The sequence below is a fragment of the Entelurus aequoreus genome, linkage group LG14 (genome assembly GCF_033978785.1).
Source record: "Entelurus aequoreus isolate RoL-2023_Sb linkage group LG14, RoL_Eaeq_v1.1, whole genome shotgun sequence".
In the NCBI taxonomy this organism is placed as follows: Eukaryota; Metazoa; Chordata; class Actinopteri; order Syngnathiformes; family Syngnathidae; genus Entelurus; species Entelurus aequoreus.
Genome location: NC_084744.1, coordinates 30743868 through 30764479, shown reverse-complemented (window position 1 = coordinate 30764479; position 20612 = coordinate 30743868). Strand labels below are relative to the sequence as shown.

Sequence of the window (20612 nt, the reverse complement as noted above, 5' to 3'; positions counted from 1 at the left end):
CACTTACAGCAACCTTGACACTATATTTTCTTTTGTTACACTGAATTTCCACCGGCACCACGGGGTATTCGTGCACATCCCCATGAACACACTTATTTTCACCCGGGCTGCCTGCCTCAAAGCCCCGGGTCGAGCCAGGTTCTTGTGGATCATGGACTGCTCACAGCCCGAATCCACCATCGCCCGGTTAGCTCAGTCCGTAGAGCATGAGACTCTTAATCTCAGGGTCGTGGGTTTGGGCCCCGCATTGGGCGCCAGTTGTGAAAGTCTCTGTGTGCGCGGGTTCTCTGTGGACCGACAGAATCTGTGGGACCCGAAGTCCAGGGTTCAAAAAGTATTTAATTTTTTCTGCAGTATGTTCAGGGCTGTCTCGCTCGCGGCCTCCTGCTCGCTCGTGTGTCTGCTCTCCTCTCCCCCCCATGGCCTCGGACGCTGCTGATAAAGGAGACAGGTGATTAGACAACCAGCCTCAGCCGGGCAATCCGCTCACCTGTCAGCTTGGGCTTCGAAGCCGGGCCATACACACTCCCTTCCACAGGAGGCGCGCCGACCACGCCCCCCCCCCCCACAGTCTCTATATACATTTTTAATGGGACCATGATTCCGATCCTAACTTGTTCACCGGTCCTCATATGGAAGGTACTTTTCCTTGTTGATGTCTCAAGAAGGGTAGCAACACAAGAACACACACATTCATATTGAGACATTGTGAGTTTGTAACAGAGGGATGGTGTTGTCCTCTCAGGTGTCGGTGCAGGAGCAGGATCCTCCATCTTTTGTTACATCACCAGGAGCACGCGGCCCGATGAGCGAGCGAGTATCTTTGCAGCCATCATGGCTTGTCGACAAGCCGGTCTCCTTGTGGGTTAGTTACTGTACACACACACACACACACACACACACACACACACACACACACACACACACACACACACACACACACACACACACACACACACACACACACACACACACACACACACACACACACACACACACACACAGAAAATGCATCCCTTTACCTATCATCAGAATTATTTTTGAAGAAACATCTCAAGCTAGGATTGCAAGATTTAAAAACATTCCTGTGTGTTTTATTCTTTGAAGCACTTCTTGCTCTCTCTCCAGGGCCAGCCTTCAACCTGTTCCTGCGGCTGTGTGATTTCAAACTTGGACCCTTTGTTGTGAACAAGTTTACATCTCCTGGGGTAAAAAAAAACAAAAACACCTGACAAGTAAAGTTCTCCTCAAAAACTCATAAATGCATTACAATGAAAATATGCAGCAACTCAAAACTCATTTCAAATAATTAAAGAATAGTGAACAACAGGCTGAATAAGTGTACGTTATATGAGGCATAAATAACCAACTGGTATGTTAACGTAACATATTATGGTAAGAGTCATTCAAATAACTATAACATATAGAACATGCTATACGTTTACCAAACAATCTGTCACTCCTAATCGCTAAATCCCATGAAATCTTATACGTCTAGTCTCTTACGTGAATGAGCTAAATAATATTATTTGATATTTTACGCTAATGTGTTAATAATTTCACACATAAGTCGCTCCTGAGTATAAGTCGCACCCCCGGCCAAACTATGAAAAAAACTGCGACTTATAGTCCGAAAAATACGGTAGTTATTCTAAACAAAACTGGGACTTTTGAACATTTTGGCCGCCTTTTCCCCTCTTTTCCCCTCTTTTTCGTTTTTTCAGATTTGTGTTGAGTTCCTTTGACTTTCCCATTAGAAAGTCAAGACAGCCATGACATTATATCCTTCGCAAGTGTATGTAAACTTTTGACCACGACTGTACATACACATGTATATGTGTGTATAAATGTATATGTGTGTATACATGTATATGTATCTATCCTATATATGTATATTAATAATATATACAGTATTTTTCGGAGTATAAGTCACTCCGGAGTATAAGTCGCACCGGTCGAAAGTGCATAATAAAGAAGGAAAAAAACATATAAGTCGCACTGGAGTATAAGTCGCATTTTTTGGGGAAATGTATTTGATAAAAGCCAACACCAAGAATAGACATTTGAAAGGCAATTTCAAATAAATAAAGAATAGTGAACAACAGGCTGAATAAGTGTACGTTATATGAGGCATAAATAACCAACTGGTATGTTAACGTAACATATTATGGTAAGAGTCATTCAAATAACTATAACATATAGAACATGCTATACGTTTACCCAACAATCTGTCACTCCTAATTGCTAAATCCCATGAAATCTTATACGTCTAGTCCAGTGGTTCTTAACCTTGTTGGAGGTACCGAACCCCACCAGTTTCATATGCACATACACCGAACCTTTCTTTAGTGAAAAATAAAATGTTTTGTCTTTTTTCAAATTCAAGACAAAGTTATATGTTTTTTGGTAACACTTTAGTATGGGGAACATATTCACCAAAAACTAGTTGCTTATTAAAGTAACAAAGACTTAATTTAGAGTTATTTGGACACTCGGGGAACATATAAGGGTTACGTTTAGGGTTACTAATAAGCAATAATTCTGAGGTTATTGAGAGAAGACTCTTAGTTAATGGCTTACTGGTTGTATAATAAGGCCATGCAGAATAAGGCATCAATAAGTACTTACTAATTAAGAGCCAATATGTTACTAATTTGCATGTTAATAAGCAACTAATTAATGGTGAATATGTGTTCCCCATACTAAAGTGTTACCATGTTTTTGTACTGGTGCACAAAATGAACCGTGCATGAACATCACCTTGTTCAAAGAACAAAACCAACACAGTGCATGAACTCACAACATTTTACACACCTGCAAATCAGATGGAAAATTAGAGGGAAAATTGTTTGGGGGTATCCGTAATATGCCGATAGGGAGAAGTTTTTATTTACACGATGAGTCGGGTGTGTCTTGACCTCCGCCAAACCCCTGAGGCCGACTTAGCGAACCCCTAGGGTTCGATCGAACCCAGGTTAAGAACCACTGGTCTAGTCTCTTACGTGAATGAGATAAATACTATTATTTGATATTTTACGGTAATGTGTTAATAATTTCACACATAAGTCGCTCCTGAGTATAAGTCGCACCCCCGGCCAAACTATGAAAAAAACTGCGACTTGTAGTCCGAAAAATATGGTAAGTAAAAATGTAAATAATGGGGGTATAAAAGCAACAATAAGAATAAATAATATAACAGTAAAAATAAGAATCATTATCATCATCAGCGGTCACTCGAAAGGAGTATGACGATCCTCCTGGTAGGGGTGTATCCCTTTATGGAGGATGCCTGTGCGTGACTTAGTTTAACGTGGGGAGACTGGTGCACAGACAGTCACCACACGATCCTTGACAGAATCAGGTCAGGGTCCAGTGGCATGGAGTCCAAGACGACTGGGGATCCTTTTCTGCTGCAGCCTTCTTCCGCCATCGCAGCCGTTGAGGTCTTCACTGTATCCCTGGCCAGGGGGCAGTCAGGCACCTCCTATTGCCCCAAGACCCCATAGAGGAGCCTCCACTGCCGGATGCACTTTAACGTCATGCCCAGGACACAAGAATAAAATAAAAAATAATAACAAAAATAAGAATATAACAAGAGAAACTAAGCAGTAGTGACCATGTTATGAACATGTATTGCACTGTTAATTGCACTGCTTTTTGTTGCAGTTTATTTCAGTATTATTATTGCTGTCATCTGTCTGCTGTCAGACAAAGAGCAGCTCGAAGACTTCTATGGGAATGAAACAACAAAGACTCAGATTTCCCTCGCCCGGACGCGGGTCACCGGGTCCCCCCTCTGGAGCCAGGCCCGGAGTTGGGGCACGATGGCGAGCGCCTGGTTGCCGGGCCTGTCCCCATGGGGCCAGGCCGGGCACAGCCCGAAGAGGCAACGTGGGTCACCCCTCCAATGGGCTCACCACTCATGGGAGGGGCCGTAGAGGTCGGGTGCATTGTGAGCTGGGCGGCAGCCGAAGGCAGGGCACTTGGCAGTCCGATCCTCGGCTACAGAAGCTAGCTCTTGGGACGTGGAACGTCACCTCGCTGGGGGGGAAGGAGCCTGAGCTAGTGCGCAAGGTAGAGAAGTTCCGGCTAGATATAGTCGGACTCACCTCGACGCACAGCAAGGGCTCTGGCACCAGTTCTCTCGAGAGGGGCTGGACTCTCTTCCACACTGGCGTTGCACGCAGTGAGAGGCGACGAGCTCGGGTGGCAATTCTTGTTGCCCCCCGGCTCAAAGCCTGCACGTTGGAGTTCAACCCGGTGGACGAGAGGGTAGCCTCCCTCCGCCTTCCGGTGGGGGGACGGGTCCTGACTGTTGTTTGTGCTTACGCACCAAACAGCAGTTCAGAGTACCCACCCTTTTTGGATACACTCGAGGGAGTACTGGAAAGTGCTCCCCCGGGTGATTCCCTTGTCCTACTGGGTGACTTCAACGCTCATGTTGGCAACGACAGTGAAACCTGGAGAGGCGTGATTGGGAATGGCCGCCCGGATCTGAACCCGAGTGGTGTTTTGTTATTGGACTTTTGTGCTCGTCACAGATTGTCCATAAAAAACACCATGTACCGATCCAGTGAGAGCTGAAGATCCTGGCCAGATGAAGCCTTCAGGACCACATCATCTGCAAAAAGCAGAGACCTAATCCTGCAGCCACTAAACCAGATCCCCTCAACGCCCTGACTGTGTCTAGAAATTCCGTCCATAAAAGTTATGAACAGAATTGGTGACAAAGGGCAGCCTTGGCGGAGTCCAACCCTCACTGGAAACGTGTCCGACTTACTGCCGGCAATGCGGACCAACCTCTGGCACTGATCATACAGGGAGCGGACCGCCACAATCAGACAGTCCGATACCCCGTACTCTCTGAGCACTCCCCACAGGACTTCCCGAGGGACACGGTCGAAGGCCTTCTCCAAGTCCAAAAAACACATGTAGACTGGTTGGGCAAACTCCCATGCACCCTCAAGGACCCTGCCGAGAGTATAGAGCTGGTCCACAGTTCCACGACCAGGACGAAAACCACACTGTTCCTCCTGAATCCGAGGTTCAACTATCCGGCGTAGCCTCCTCTCCAGTATACCTGAATAGACCTTACCGGGAAGGCTGAGGAGTGTGATCCCACGATAGTTAGAACACACCCTCCGGTTCCCCTTCTTAAAGAGAGGAACCACCACCCTGGTCTGCCAATCCAGAGGTACCACCCCCGATGTCCACGTTGTTTTTTTTATTTCTTGCAAATGTATTGAAAAATTTTAAAATCACATGTACATAAGTATTCACATCCTTTGCTCAATACTTTGTTGATACATCTTTGGCAGCTATTTCTCCCTCAAGTCTTTTAAACAGCTTGGAACACCTATCGTTTGGGCAGTTTCCATTCCTCTTTGCCCATTTCTCTTTGCAGCACCTCTCAAGCTCCGTCAGGTGGGATGGGAAGCGTTGGGTTTTCATCCAGGATGTCTCTGTACATTGCTGCATTCATATTTCCCTCTATCCTGACTAGTCTCCCATTCCTGCCGCTGAAAAACTCCCCCACAGCATGATGCTGTCACCACCACGCTTCACTGTTGGGATGGTATTGGCCTTGGTTTCCTCCAAACATGCAGAAAATGTTTAAAAAAAAAAAAAACTTTTCACACTGTCATTATGAGGTATTGTCTGGAGAATTGTGAGGACAAAAATGTAATTATTCCATTTTGGAATAAGGCTGTAACATAACACATGGAAAAGCAAGAACATCCAGAAGCTGCAATACATACAAAATAGCGCTGCTAGGATCCTGATGAGAGTGCGGAAATACGACCACATCACACCAATTCTCAAATCCCTTCACTCAGGATTGAATACAAAGTCTCCCTACTAACCCACCAGTGCCTCCATGGAAATGCCCCCCTCTACCTCAAAGAACTACTCACCCCCAATTCCTCCACACGACACCTCAGGCTAACCTCCTCCAACCTCCGAGGACAAAGCTACGAACTACGGGAGACCGGGCTTTCTGTTCCGCCGCTCCCGGTCTGTGAAATGCTCTCCCTGACCACCTGAGGGCACCACAGACTGTGGACGCTTTTAAAAAAAGGCTTAAAAACCCTTCTTTTTTAAAAAAAAGCCTTTTTATAGATATATGCATACTCGTTCTAGCTACTAGGCTGTTCTAGTTTTTATTTTTTATTTATTATTTTTTTATTATCTTTTTGTTATTATTATTTTTTTTTTCAATACACTGTAGCACTTTGAGGTTGTTTGCTCAATGTAAAGTGCTTTTTTCAAATAAAATCTATTATTATTATTATTAAAAGAGTGAATACTTTCGGATTCACTGTAACTACAATGGCGGAGGCGTGCACATTTTTAGAACTTATGCAGATCCCAAATTCAGATCAGCAGGTACCAGAAGGTAAGAATAGTTGGTTTTGCATACGCGTTGTATATTGTTGAATGAGAGCGTGTTTGAAATTGATGCATACTATATCATTTAAGCATCATTTGTCTTTTTCCAGATCTTCATGTGTGTGTTGTGGGTGCTGCAGCAATTGCTGGTCCTGGCTATGTACTGGGACGTGGCGGCTATCGGCGCCACCGAGGGGGCAGTGCTGATGGTGGACCTGCAGGACGAAGGTGAAGACGTGGCCCTGATGGGGTCCGACGACGAGCAGGTGCACACCTACAGAGCCGTCGCCTCCCACCAGCCGGAGACCTCCACTTCCACCTCGTCTGAAACGAGACGCGAGGGCTCCTCAGCTGATCCCGAGCCCTTCAAAAACTTCAGCGCCAGCAAAGGTGAGCAAGCGAGTTTTTTTTTTACTGGCCTTCCAGTCATGATTATCAGCCTTTCTTTCAGGAAGGAAAACTATTGATTTGTTCCTGCACACACACACACACACACACACGTCTATTGTGCTTGTTGAATTGCGTAAGGTGGGTGAGATCACATTCCCATTGTATTGATTTTACCCCTGTGTTGCCTCCCCCCCCCCACACACACACATTGTATGATGACATATGTCAGTTTGCATGTAAACACAGCTGAAAGACCTCTATTGATTAACCAGTCCACGCTGTGAAGTTGTGTATGCGTGCACGCGTCAGACCTTGATATTGATTCTCTCACTCTGTGAAAATGTGGCAGAGGAATGGTCAGATGGACAACAGACCGCTTTTATTGAGCAGCCTGCTGTGATGGGTTGCGGATGAAATGGAGAAGGAATCGGTGATGTGGTCAACTTTCCTCTTATTGATTTGTTCCTGTGCTGAGAAAAAGTTTACAGCTCTTGGAATGAATATCTGCAGTAAAACAAGAGAAAGTGAGCATTTCTTTTTTTTTTTTTTTTTTTTCTTCTTTTTTTTTCTTCTAGCATTTCTAGCCACTCGACTCCTCTCGGTTATTCATCTTTTTTTTTTTTTTCCAATGTTTTAATTTTGCCGTATGCGGTTTGAAAGAGTATATACCGTATTTTTCGGACCATAGGGCGCACCTGATTATAAGATGAGCGGGTCTAGTCAGGGCTTTTTTCATACAAAAGGCGCACGGGATTATAGGGCGCATTAAAGGCCTACTGAAAGCCACTACTACCGACCACGCAGTCTGATAGTTTATATATCAATGATGAAATCTTAACATTGCAACACATGCCAATACGGCCGGGTTAACTTATAAAGTGCAATTTTAAATTTCCCGCTAAACTTCCGGTTGAAAACGTCTGATGTATGATGACGTATGCACGTGACGTCAATGGTTGAAACGGAAGTTTTCGGACATCATTGTATCCAATACAAAAAGCTCGGTTTTCATCGCAAAATTCCACAGTATTCTGGACATCTGTGTTGGTGAATCTTTTGCAATTTGTTTAATGAACAATGAAGACTGCAAAGAAGAAAGCTGTAGGTGGGATCGGTGTATTAGCGGCTGGCTGCAGCAACACAACCAGGAGGACTTTGACTCGGATAGCAGACGCGCTATCTGATGCTAGCCGACGACCGCACGGATGATCGGGTAAAGTCCTTCGTCGCTCCGTCGATCGCTGGAACGCAGGTGAGCACGGGTGTTGATGAGCAGATGAGGGCTGGCTGGCGTAGGTGGAGAGCTAATGTTTTTATCATAGCTCTGACGAAGTCCCGTTGCTAAGTTAGCTTCAATGGCGTCGTTAGCAACAGCATTGTTATGCTTCGCCAGGCTGGAAAGCATTAACCGTGTAGTTACATGTCCATGGTTTAATAGTATTGTTGATTTTCTGTCTATCCTTCCACTCAGGGGTTTATTTCTTTTGTTTCTATCTGCAGTTAAGCCCGATGCTATCACGTTAGCTCCGTAGCTAAAGTGCTTCGCCGATGTATTGTCGTGGAAATAAAAGTCACTGTGAATATCCATTTCACGTTCTCTACTCTCATTTTCAAGAGGATATAGTATCCGAGGTGGTTTAAAATACAAATCCGTGATCCACAATAGAAAAAGGAGAAAGTGTGGAATCCAATGAGCCAGCTTGTACCTAAGTTACGGTCAGAGCAAAAAAAGATACGTCCTGCACTGCACTCTAGTCCTTCACTCATCCATGAATCTTTCATCCTCGCTCAAATTAATGGGGTAATCGTCGCTTTCTCTGTCCGAATTGCTCTCGCTGCTGGTGTAAACAATGGGGAAATGTGAGGAGCCCTTCAACCTGTGACGTCACGCTACTTCCGGTACAGGCAAGGCTTTTTTTATCAGCGACCAAAAGTTGCAAACTTTATCGTCGATGTTCTCTACTAAATCCTTTCAGCAAAAATATGGCAATATCGCGAAATGATCAAGTATGACACATACAATGGATCTGCTATCCCCGTTTAAATTTAAAAAAATCATTTCAGTAGGCCTTTAAAGTGGTCATATTATGATTTTTTTTCTAAATATAAAAGACTTCCTTGTGGTCTACATCAGTGTTTTTCAACCACTGTGATACAGTCTGGTGTGCAGTGGGAGATTATGTAATTTTACCTATTTGGGTTAAAAATATTTTTTGCAAACCAGTAATTATAGTCTGCAAATAATAATAATAATAATAATAATAGATTTTATTTGTAAAAAGCACTTTACATTGAGCAAACAACCTCAAAGTGCTACAGTGTATTGAAAATACGTATAATAATAATGAAAAGATTAAAAAAATAAAAAATAGAACAGCCTAATAGTTAGAACTAGTATGCATATATCTATAAAATGGCTTTTTTTTTTTTTTAAAAAAGAAGGGTTTTTAAGCCTTTTTTAAAAGCATCCACAGTCTGTGGTGCCCTCAGGTGGTCAGGGAGAGAATTCCGCAGACTGGGAGCGGCGGAGCCGAAAGCCCGGTCTCCCATAGTTTGTAGCTTTGTCCTCGGAGGTTGGAGGAGGTTAGCCTGTCCGGAGCGGAGGTGTCGTGTGGAGGATTTGGGGGTGAGTAGTTCTTTGAGGTAGAGGGGGGCATTTCCATGGAGGCACTGGTGGGTTAGTAGGGAGACTTTGTATTCAATCCTGAGTGGAACAGGAAGCCAGTGAAGGGATTTGAGGATTGGTGTGATGTGGTCGTATTTCCGCACTCTCATCAGGATCCTAGCAGCACTATTCTGTATGTATTGCAGCTTCTGGATGTTCCTGCTTGGGATCCCGACAAGAAGTGTGTTGCAGTAGTCCAGCCTGGAGGAGACAAAAAAAAAGATGTGTTGTTGTAGAGTGTCGGTGCTGTCTAGAGCTCGGCAGACTAACCGTGTAATACTCTTCCATATCAGTAGGTGGCAGCCGGTAGCTAATTGCTTTGTAGCTGTCGGAAACAGCGGGAGGCAGGGTGCAGGTAAAAAGGTGTCTAATGCTTAAACCAAAAACAAACAAAGGGTGAGTGCCCCTAAGAAAAGACATTGAAGATTAGGGAAGGCTATGCAAAACGAAACTAAAACTGAACTGGCTACAAAGTAAACAAAAACAGAATGCTGGACGACAGCAAAGACTTACTGTGGAGCAGAGACGGCGTCCACAAAGTACATCCGAACATGACATGACAATCAACAATGTCCACACAAAGAAGGATAAGAAGAACTGAAATATTCTTGATTGCTAAAACAAAGTGGATGCGGGAAATATCGCTCAAAGGAAGACAAGAAATTGCTACAGGAAAATACCAAAAAAAGAGAAAAAGCCGCCAAAATAGGAGTGCAAAACAAGAACTAAAACACTACACACAGGAAAACAGCAAAAAGCTCAAAATAAGTCAGGGTGTGATGTGACAGGTGGTGACAGTACACCTACTTTGAGACAAGAGCTATAGTGATGCATGCTTTGTTATGCTTTAAAGTCGTACCCAACAATTGCGACAATTTTTTACTGTCAACTGAGTTTCGTTTTTTAATGATTTCTGCTGGAGGTGTGCCTCCGCATTTTTTCAACGCAAAAAATGTGCCTTGGCTCAAAAAAGGTTGAAAAACACTGGTCTACATAACATGTAATGGTGGTTCTTTGGTCAAAATGTTGCATGGATGATGTTTTACAGATCCTCTTCAAGCCGCTTTCTGACCGTCGCTTCAGGATGCGCCGTTTTGTGGGCGGTCTTATTTACGTGGTTTATCTTCGCCAGCGTCTTCTCCCCGTCATCTTTGTTGTAGCGGTGTAGCGTGCAAGGACGGGAGTGGAAGATGTAATTAAGTTCAAAGCAAAAGGTAGAATCCAGTGAATAACTTTACTGAGAGATTTGAGCAGGGTACAAACACATGACGAACACTTTTACGACTAACCGGAAACATAGCAACCAGGCTAGCAACGCACCTCCTTTACGGCAGTTGTCGCAACGTTCTTAAAGGCCTACTGAAAGCCACTACTACCGACCACGCAGTCTGATAGTTTATATATCAATGATGAAATCTTAACATTGCAACACATGCCAATACTGCCGGGTTAACTTATAAAGTGCAATTTAAAATTTCCCGGGAAATATCCGGCTGAAAACATTTCGGTATGATGACGTTTGCGCGTGACGTCACGGATTGTAGCAGACATTTTGGAACAGCATGGTGGCCAGCTTAAGTCGTCTGTTTTCATCGCAAAATTCCACAGTATTCTGGACATCTGTGTTGGTGAATCTTTTGCAATTTGTTTAATGAACAATGGAGACAGCAAAGAAGAAAGCTGTAGGTGGGATCGGTGTATTAGCGGCTGGCTGCAGCAACACAACCAGGAGGACTTTGAGTTGGATAGCAGACGCGCTATCCGACGCTAGCCGCCGACCGCACCGATGATTGTGGTGAAGTCCTCCGTCGCGCCGTCGATCGCTGGAACCCAGGTGAGCACGGGTGTTGATGAGCAGATGAGGGCTGGCGTAGGTGGAGAGCTAATGTTTTTAGCACAGCTCTGTCGAGGTCCCGTAGCTAAGTTTGCTTCAATGGCATCGTTAGCAACAGCATTGCTAGGTTTCGCCAGGCGGGACAGCATTAACCGTGTGGTTACAGGTCCAGGGTTTGGTTCGGTGTCTCCTGATAGTAGAAGTAATAGTAGTATTGTTGATCTTCTGTCTATCCTTCCAGTCAGGGGCTTATTTCTTCTGTTTCTATCTGCATTTAAGCACAATGCTATCACGTTAGCTCCGTAGCTAAAGTGTTTCGCCGATGTATTGTCGTGAAGATAAAAGTCCCTGTGAAGGTCCATTTCGCGTTCTCGACTCTCATTTTCAAGAGGATATAGTATCCGAGGTGGTTTAAAATACAAATCCGTGATCCACAATAGAAAAAGGAGAAAGTGTGGAATCCAATGAGCCAGCTTGTACCTAAGTTACGGTCAGAGCGAAAAAAGATACATCCTGGCATCCTGCAAATCTTTCATCCTGGCTCAAATTAATGGGGTAGTCGTCGCTTTCTCGGTCCGAATCGCTCTCGCTGCTGGTGGGAATGATTGTAAACAATGTGCAGATGTGAGGAGCTCCACAACCTGTGACGTCACGCTACTTCCGGTACAGGCAAGGCTTTTTTTATCAGCGACCAAAAGTTGCAAACTTTATCGTTGATGTTCTCTACTAAATCCTTTCAGCAAAAATATGGCAATACCGCAAAATGATCAAGTATGACACATAGAATGGATCTGCTATCCCCGTTTAAATAAGAACATTTCATTTCAGTAGGCCTTTAAAGCAACCGCAACACATACATATGCAACATATATGACATCTCCCTTTTTTTAACTTTTGTTTTTCTTTCCTTGTAAACAAAACAAAATCCCACTGTATATGCATTCACAGCTTTTCTTTTCAAGTCTTCGAAAACAAGATCACCTAGCATCAATAATCAATCAAGCAATATTCAATCTGCTCAGAATACAAAACAACCGCAGCATCAAAGCACAACATTTGTATGTATCTGTTTCACATTCTTTCTTTTTTATTTTTTTTGGTAAGTCTCTCAAGTTCACAGAGTCAGTTTGTCCACAGGTTTTATCAGTCTGCCAGAGCGTGTGTACAGTCCAGTGTTGGTGAAACAGTGTCAGTAGTAATGACAGGGGAAGGCTGCTGTGTAGCAGTGTCATGTAGCTGTCCATCTGGAGGTAGAGTCGGTGTGTCTCTAGTTGGCTCAGGAATATGTTGCAGGTGACGACGGTTGCGCCTCAGTGTCGCCCCCTGTTGAGTCTGGATGATGTATGATCTTGGAGTTGTGCAGTCAGCAGTGATGACAGCGGGTGTTCCCCAGGCGTGCTGATTGTCCAGTTTGACGCGGACAGGATCACCAGGTCTCAACGACGGCAGGGGCTTTGCTCCATGTCGGAGGTTGAAGTAGAACTCGTGTTTCTCCTTCTCCTCTGCATATTTGCTCCTGACGGTTTTCAGACTAGGACATCGAGGAAGTAGGTTTTTCTCAAGTGTTGGAAGTGTTGTTTTTATCTTCCTGCCCATAAGCAGTTCAGCTGGGCTTGCACCAGTGGAGGTGCAGGGTGTAGAGCGGTAGCACATGAGAGCGAGTAGAGGATCTTTTTGTTTTAGAATAGTCTTTGCAATTTGGACTCCTCTCTCAGCATGTCTATTTCCTTGTGGATGATGGGGACTTGAGGTAATGTGCTCAAAGTCGTACTCTCTAGCGAACTCTCGGAATTCCTCACATGTGAACTGGGGCCCATTGTCACTAATTACTTGGTCTAGGCAACCGAATCTGGCTAATAGTGCTTTTAGCTTCAACACCACCTGTGAGGCAGTGGTTGTAGGCATGTGGAGTATCTCGAGGAACCTGGAGAAGTAGTCTGACACAACGAGGTAAGTATGTTTGTTATGATCACATACTGTAAGTCAATTGCAATTCTCTTCCAGGGCCGTTTAGGTAGAGGGGTCGAGATGAGGGGCTCTTTGCGCTTTGTGGGTCTGGACTTTCTGCTTGATTTCAGCTGAGATGCCATTCCACCACACTGAAGTGTTAGCCCGCTCTCTGCATTTTGACAGTCCCTGATGTCCATCATGGATTCGATCCAGGACATCTGCTCTTAGAGGGCTTGGGCTTATCATGCGACATCCTCTTGGGATGATTCCGTTGTACTCCGACAGTTCACTCCTTATAGGGTAATAGTCTCTGATGGCTAGTGGAACATCAGCCACATAGTCCGGCCATCCTGACTTGACACATTTAAGCACCATCTGTAAGTTGCTGTCAGCTGCTGTGGCTGCTCTTATGGTCCCAAGCTTTTGTGGTGTAGCTGGCATGTTGTCAACAACGGCTGCAATATAACATTCCACATCCGAGTGAGTGTCGGTCACCTCTGTCACGTTTTGCAGTGGACTACGCGACACGGTGTCCTCTACAGTCAAGGTATTTCCTGGTGCATATTCGGCGGTTGGATTTTGAATCTCATTAGTCTCATTAACAGTCTCTGGCACCGTATCGGAACATTATCCAAATCTTTCTTGTTCATTAGCGGCACCAAGGGCTTGTGATCAGTGACTAGCCTAAAGTTCTCAAGGCCCACAAGGTACTTCTCAAACCTTTCACATGCCCAGACGCTTGCCAGGCACTGGGCGTATCTGGTTTCCGCCTCAGACAGACGAAGTGAGCAATAAGCGACTGGCTTCCAGTTTCCATCGTGTAGTTGCAGCAGCACTCCGCTGATGCCGTAGCTACTAGCATCAGCCGACGTTGTAGGTCGATTCACGTCGTAGAACTTTAGAACTGGAGAAGTAGACAGGATGTCTTTGATGCGCTGGAACGCCTCCTGCTGCGCATGGTCCCACGTCCATTCGGTTTGGGATCTCAACAGTTCATAAAGTGGCTGACCCACTGTTGACAGATTTGGGATATATTTTCCCAGGAACGTGAACATTCCAAGGCCACGTCTGAGTTCCTGTACATTCTGTGGTGGTGGTTGCTCTCTGATGGCTTTGACTTTATTGGGATCCGGTTTCACACCTGTTTTGTCGATCACCTGGCCAAGGTTGTTAAGTTGTTTCTGTCTGAACACTCACTTGTCTCTGTTTAGCTTTAGGCCAGCTGACTTGACTCTCTCCAGCACCTTTGTTAGATGCTGGTCGTGCTGTTCTGGAGTGTTTCCATACACCAGGATGTCATCCATGTAAACAGCTACTCCATCCAAGCCATTCAGAGTCTCCACCATTTTCCTTTGGAAGATTTCTGGAGCACTTGTGGTGCCGAATGGGAGCCGCTTAAAAGAGTATCTCCCGAAGGATGTTATGAAGGTGGTTAACTTACTGCTTTCAGGATCTAGGGGTATCTGCCAAAAAGCCTGAGGCAGCGTCCAGTGATGTAAACATTGTAGCGCCACTCAGCTTTGCAGTTATTTCCTCAGCAGTTGGGAGGACGTACCTCTCTCTCCTTACAGAATCGTTTAGCCTCTTCAGGTCCACGCAGATGCGCACTTTGTTGTTCTTTCTTGCAACTGGTACCATCGGTGCACACCAGTCTGTAGGCTCAGTCACCTTTTCAATTACAGCATTTTTCTCCATACGCAGTAGCTCCTCTTTGAACTTCTGTATGAGAGGCAGTGGTACCCTGCGGGCTGTATACACTGCATATGGCTCAGCATTCTTCTTTAACAGTATTTTGACTGGGTCTTTTTTGAGAGTTCCATGTTCTCCAAATGCACTCCAAAAGTACTCGTCGTATTTTCCTAACACAACGTCGAACTTTTTCTGATCATCCTCTGACAACGTGAACGACTTAAATGTTTTCAGCCTCTGGACCCATAGCATATATCAGGCAACTGACCTGTACTTCGCCGTCCTCCTTTGCTAGTTTTGTTGCTATGCGATACCGTTGGAAACGTTGTTTCCAATCTCCCCATTCATTTAGTCGGTCGAACGCAAAACTATCCGGAGGATTAAACTTGGCCATTTTCTTGCCGCGACGTGACTGTCCGTCACTTCTGGATGTTCTTGCTTGGGATCCCGACAAGAAGTGTGTTGCAGTAGTCTAGCCTGGAGGAGACAAAAAAAGACATTGAAGCTTAGGGAAGGCTATGCAAAACGAAACTAACACTGAACTAGCTACAAAGTAAACAAAAACAGAATGCTGGACGACAGCAAAGACTTGCGGTGGAGCAGAGACGGCGTCCACAAAGTACATCCGAACATGACATGACAATCAACAATGTCCACACAAAGAAGGATAAAAACAACTGAAATATTCTTGATTGCTTAAACCAGGGGTGTCCAAAGTGCGGCCCGGGGGCCATTTCCGGCCCGCAGGTCATTTTTTAATGGCCCCACGGCACATTTTAAAAATACTATTGAAAAAAATTAAAAACATAAAAAGTGGTATAAAAGAGCAAACAGGTGAAATGTAACAAGAAAATGTTGCAATGTTTACTCTAATAACACAAAGCTGCCATGCAGGCTTTTTCTTTCTTTATAAAATAATAATGAATCAAAATCAATGTCATTATGAATTATTGACCTATTCAAGGCTCCAATTAAGTCACATTAAATATTCCACTTTGAGATATTTTTTGGGGAAAAATGTGTTTGCCATACAAAAAATTGAGCTGTTTTTTTTTTAAAGAAGGGCCTAAAACGAACAAACAAAAAACATAAACAACAATAGAACTTATAATTGACGGTTAGATCTGAAGTTGATCTTGAGATTATTGTGTTAAAAGTAAACAGTAAAAAAAATGTATAATTTATTTTTTAACACTTTAATGAGTAGGACCCTTTTGGATCCACAATAATTTTAGAGTGATTTGTTTTTAAGTGCCATTGCTCAAAAAATAATAATGAATTAAAATCAATGGTGTTATTGACCTTTTTACGGCTCCAATTATTATATAATCTCAAATATTCTACTGAAAAATTTTATTGGGTGAAAATATTGCATATTTTGTGTTTTTTCCATTTAAAAAAATTGGTTTTCTTTGACAAAAAGAGCATACAACTTAAATCTTTAAAAACGTTATATTGACAGATAGACCTAATGTTGACCTAGAGATTTAAAACTTGAATAATAATAAAAATAATAATACTGAATAATGACACATTTTTTATATTTTTTTTGACCAAAACCCTTTGGGGTACCCGGCCGGGATCAAGCTTGAGTGGAGGCCTAAATGTATATTTTTTTTATACATATATTGTATTGGTTTTTGAAATAAAAAAATATCAAAATGGCCCCTGCTTGCTTTGATTTGTCAGTGTGCGGCCCTCAGTGGAAAAAGTTTGGACACCCCTGGCCTAAAGCAAGGCAAACATAGGGCAACGCAAACATTTTGCCCGCCGAACATCACCCAAATAGGCTTGATGAAACCAATCAAACTCCAGTTACTCATATATGCAGTACTCCCATCACGCCGCAGGGGGCAACAGCGAGCCTTATGTGTCACAATGAAGCAGTAGTGAGGTGAGTAGAAGAAGACTACTCCATTTTTTAAACCAAAAAATGGCACTGTCGACCCTGAAATTATTTTCAAACATTTTTAAAAATCGGACATTTAACAGCGACTGGACAACAAAGTATGAATGTTCTGCCCTGAGTTAGTGCTGGAGTCATTGTTTCCTGTCGTACCTTTTTAAGCGACGGACACACTATTCCAGACCAGCAGCAACAACAGAGAAGTCCACACGTGTAAGCTTCATCACGAAACTTATTCAAAGCTTCGTAAGTAAATATTGTGCATGAAGATATTTAGTTGGTTTTGTATTGAAATTGCTGACTTTGTGATGTTATTTTTTGACTGAGTAACTAGCTGACGATCAAAGCTTGTTTAATACATGTAGTGCGAAGTTTGACCAGTAGAGGGTGATAATGCTACACTTTAGGTTTAATTGTGTTGATGTTTGCTGTGGATGTTGTTTCAATTCCGTAGTTTACTGTGTGAATGTATTAACACTAAACCTTCTATTTTATGTATGTAAAATACACAATGGACGTTACGCTTTTGTTAAATTTATTTTATGTTTATACTTTCAGTCTTACACACCTAAATGAAGGAAGACCTGAATTGATTAACGGGTGTTCAATCAATCAATCAATATTTATTTATATATATTTAGTGGTCAATTGTACGGAATATGTACTGTACTGTGCGATCTACTAATGCAAGTCTCAATCAATCAATCAAAAAGAAGTGTAAGGAAATAAAACGGAGGAAGGAAAATAATTCAAAATAAGGAACAGCGATCTGCAACTTTGTTTCTTCATGCTGTTAACTATCTGTCTAGTTGCACACGCTGGAAAGAGTAGCGGGGGCACAATAATGAATTTATTGACAGAGCAGTGTAGAACTTACACTTAGACAAACAAGGGAAATTGTTCCACACAGTAGCTCAGTAACAAAGGATAATGTACACAAGGGCACAAAAAGAGGGCGAAAACAAAAAGTGAAGTGAATTATATTTATATAGCGCTTTTCTCTAGTGACTCAAAGCGCTTTACATAGTGAAACCCAATATCTAAGTTACATTTAAAGCAGTGTGGGTGGCACTGGGAGCAGGTGGGTAAAGCGTCTTGCCCAAGGACACAACGGCAGTGACTAGGATGGCGGAAGCGGGGATCGAACCTGGAACCCTCAAGTTGCTGGCACGGCCGCTCTACCAACCGAGCTATACCGAAAAGGTATAAAGTAGACTAAAATTGTACCATTGTAGCAATATAAATATAACATGTATGTAATATTTACATAATATATATACAGTATATAGGGCAGCACGGTGGAAGAGGGGTTAGTGCGTCTGCCTCACAATACGAAGGTCCTGGGTTCGATCCTGCGCTCGGGATCTGTCTGTGTGGAGTTTGCATGTCCTCCCCGCGACTGCTTGGAATTTGGGACATGCTCTCCCTGAGAGTTGTTTATATGGTCTTGTTTAAAAATATATCGATATATCTTACAAACTCGATATATCGCCCAGGCCTAGTTTAAAGTGTACCGTATTTTTTCGGAGTATAAGTCGCTCCGGAGTATAAGTCGCACCGGACGAAAATGCATAATAAAGAAGGGAAAAAACATATATAAGTCGCACTGGAGTATAAGTCGTATTTTTTTGGGAAATGTATTTGATAAAAGCCAACACCAAGAATAGACATTTGAAAGGCAATTTAAAATAAATAAAGAATAGTGAACAACAGGCTGAATAAGTGTACGTTATATCAGTGTTTTTTTTTTTTCATTGTTTTTTTTTCATTAAGAAATACAATCATGTGTGCTTACGGACTGTATCCCTGCAGACTGTATTGATCTATATTGATATATAATGCATATATTGTGTTTTTTATGTTGATTTAATAAAAAAATTAAAATAAAACAAATATTTTATTTTTATTTATTTTTTTAATTTCTTGCGCGGCCCGGTACCACGGACCGATTGGTTGGGGACCACTGCGTTATATGACAAATAAATAACCAACTGAGAACGTGCCTGGTATGTTAACGTAACATATAAACGGCAGTGGTTCTCAAACTTTTTTTGTCATCCCCCACTTTGGACAAGGGGGAGTTTTCAAGCCCCACCTGCCCCCATCGCCCCAACAGAACGCTAATGCCAAGCTTAACATTTTCAAATTTATTGAACATCAAGTAACATCAAGTTGTATACATTCAAAGTCAATAACATAAAATAACATCAAGTTCAATAATAAATAAAATAACTGTGCAGCTGTGGTATAACTTGCATCAAGTTCAATATCAAATAAAATAACTTGCATCAAGTTCAATAATAAATAAAACAAAAGTGTTATAACTTGCCTCAAGTTCAATAATAAATAAAAAAAAAGTGTTATAACTTGCATCAAGTTCAATAATAAATCAAATAAAAGTGTTATAACTTGCATCAAGTTCAATAATGAATCAAAAAAAGTGTTATAACTTGCATCAAGTTCAATAATAAATAAAACAAAAGTGTTATAACTTGCATCAAGTTCAATAATAAATCAAAAAAAGTGTTATAACTTGCATCAAATTCAATAATAAATCAAATAAAAGTGTTATAACTTGCATCAAGTTCAATAATAAATCAAATAAAAGTGTTATAACTTGCATCAAGTTCAATAATAAATCAAATAAAAGTGTTATAACTTGCATCAAGTTCAATAATAAATCAAATAACTTGCATCGAGTTCAATAATAAATAAAAATAAAAGTGCCACTTTGCAATCTTTGCAAAAACAAAAGGAGGAGCTAATGCATTCGGCAAGACAGGGCAAGTGAACATGAGTTTTACAGTACTCCAGCATTAGTGGCTGCAATGAGCCTGTTTTGCACTGCACAGCTTTTCAAATCGGGGTTGCAGGCTTGACACTGCCACTGTTAAAACCTCATTGAATTCGGGGCTGAGCTGCCTTGACGCGAGTGCTTCCCGGTGAATGACACAGTGTGTCCAATGCGCATTTGGCGCAACCCTCTTTATTAGAGCCTGCAGCCCGTTTCTTTACCCTGCCATGGTCCGTGCGCCATCAGAGCAAAAGCCCACACAGTTTTCCCATTTAAGGTCGTGTTCTTTGAGGAAACTGTCCATTATATTGAACAGCTCATCAGCAGTGGCTCTATTTTTTATGTATTTGCAAAACAGCAAATCCTCGCACAGTGACTCGCCATTCACAAAGCTTCCGCTTAGCCCCGCCCCCATTAGTTACTGTTGCTATGTCTGTCAAACTTTCGCTCCTACCTAGAAATTTACAGCCTACAGGAAAAATAAGTAATTTACATTTATTTATATAGCGGATTTCACAGACAGAATCACAACATGATTTACAGTGTGTATAGAAAATGAAAGCACAGTAAAAAAAAAAAATCTAAGAATATAATTGAAAAAAAAAAAAATTAAAGTGAAATGTCCTCCCAATACCCGCGCCCCACCTGTCATGTCTCTATTCCCCACCAGTGGGGCACGCCCCACACTTTGAGAAACGCTGTATTATGGTAAGAGTCATTCAAATAACTATAACATATAGAACAGGGGTGTCCAAACTTTTTCCACTTAGGGCCACAGACTGAAAAATCCAAGCATGCGGGGGCCATTTTTATATTTTTATTTTTTTTAAAACCAATACAATATATAGGTTGTTTTTTTTTAACCTTATGGCTTTCCTCAAGTTTGGTCCCCGGTACCATGAAGGGTCTCAGTCATAAAAATGTTAGAAATAAGTCATAAATTATTATTTTTTCATTTAACGCTTGAATCTCGAGATCAACTTCAGGTCTGTCT

At 42.5% G+C, this 20612-nt stretch overlaps 1 protein-coding gene across 2 annotated transcripts in view; it reads left to right on the top strand.

Moving 5' to 3' along the window:
- The window catches only part of LOC133664745 (major facilitator superfamily domain-containing protein 8-like), a 69417-nt gene that overhangs the window by 22168 nt on the left and 26637 nt on the right, over window positions 1-20612 (top strand). For both annotated transcript variants that reach the window (XM_062069637.1, XM_062069638.1), the window contains 3 exons: window positions 746-865; window positions 1129-1208; window positions 6501-6780. In XM_062069637.1, the coding sequence (XP_061925621.1) occupies window positions 746-865; window positions 1129-1208; window positions 6501-6780 (480 nt within the window). The remainder of the gene's footprint in view (window positions 1-745; window positions 866-1128; window positions 1209-6500; window positions 6781-20612) is intronic.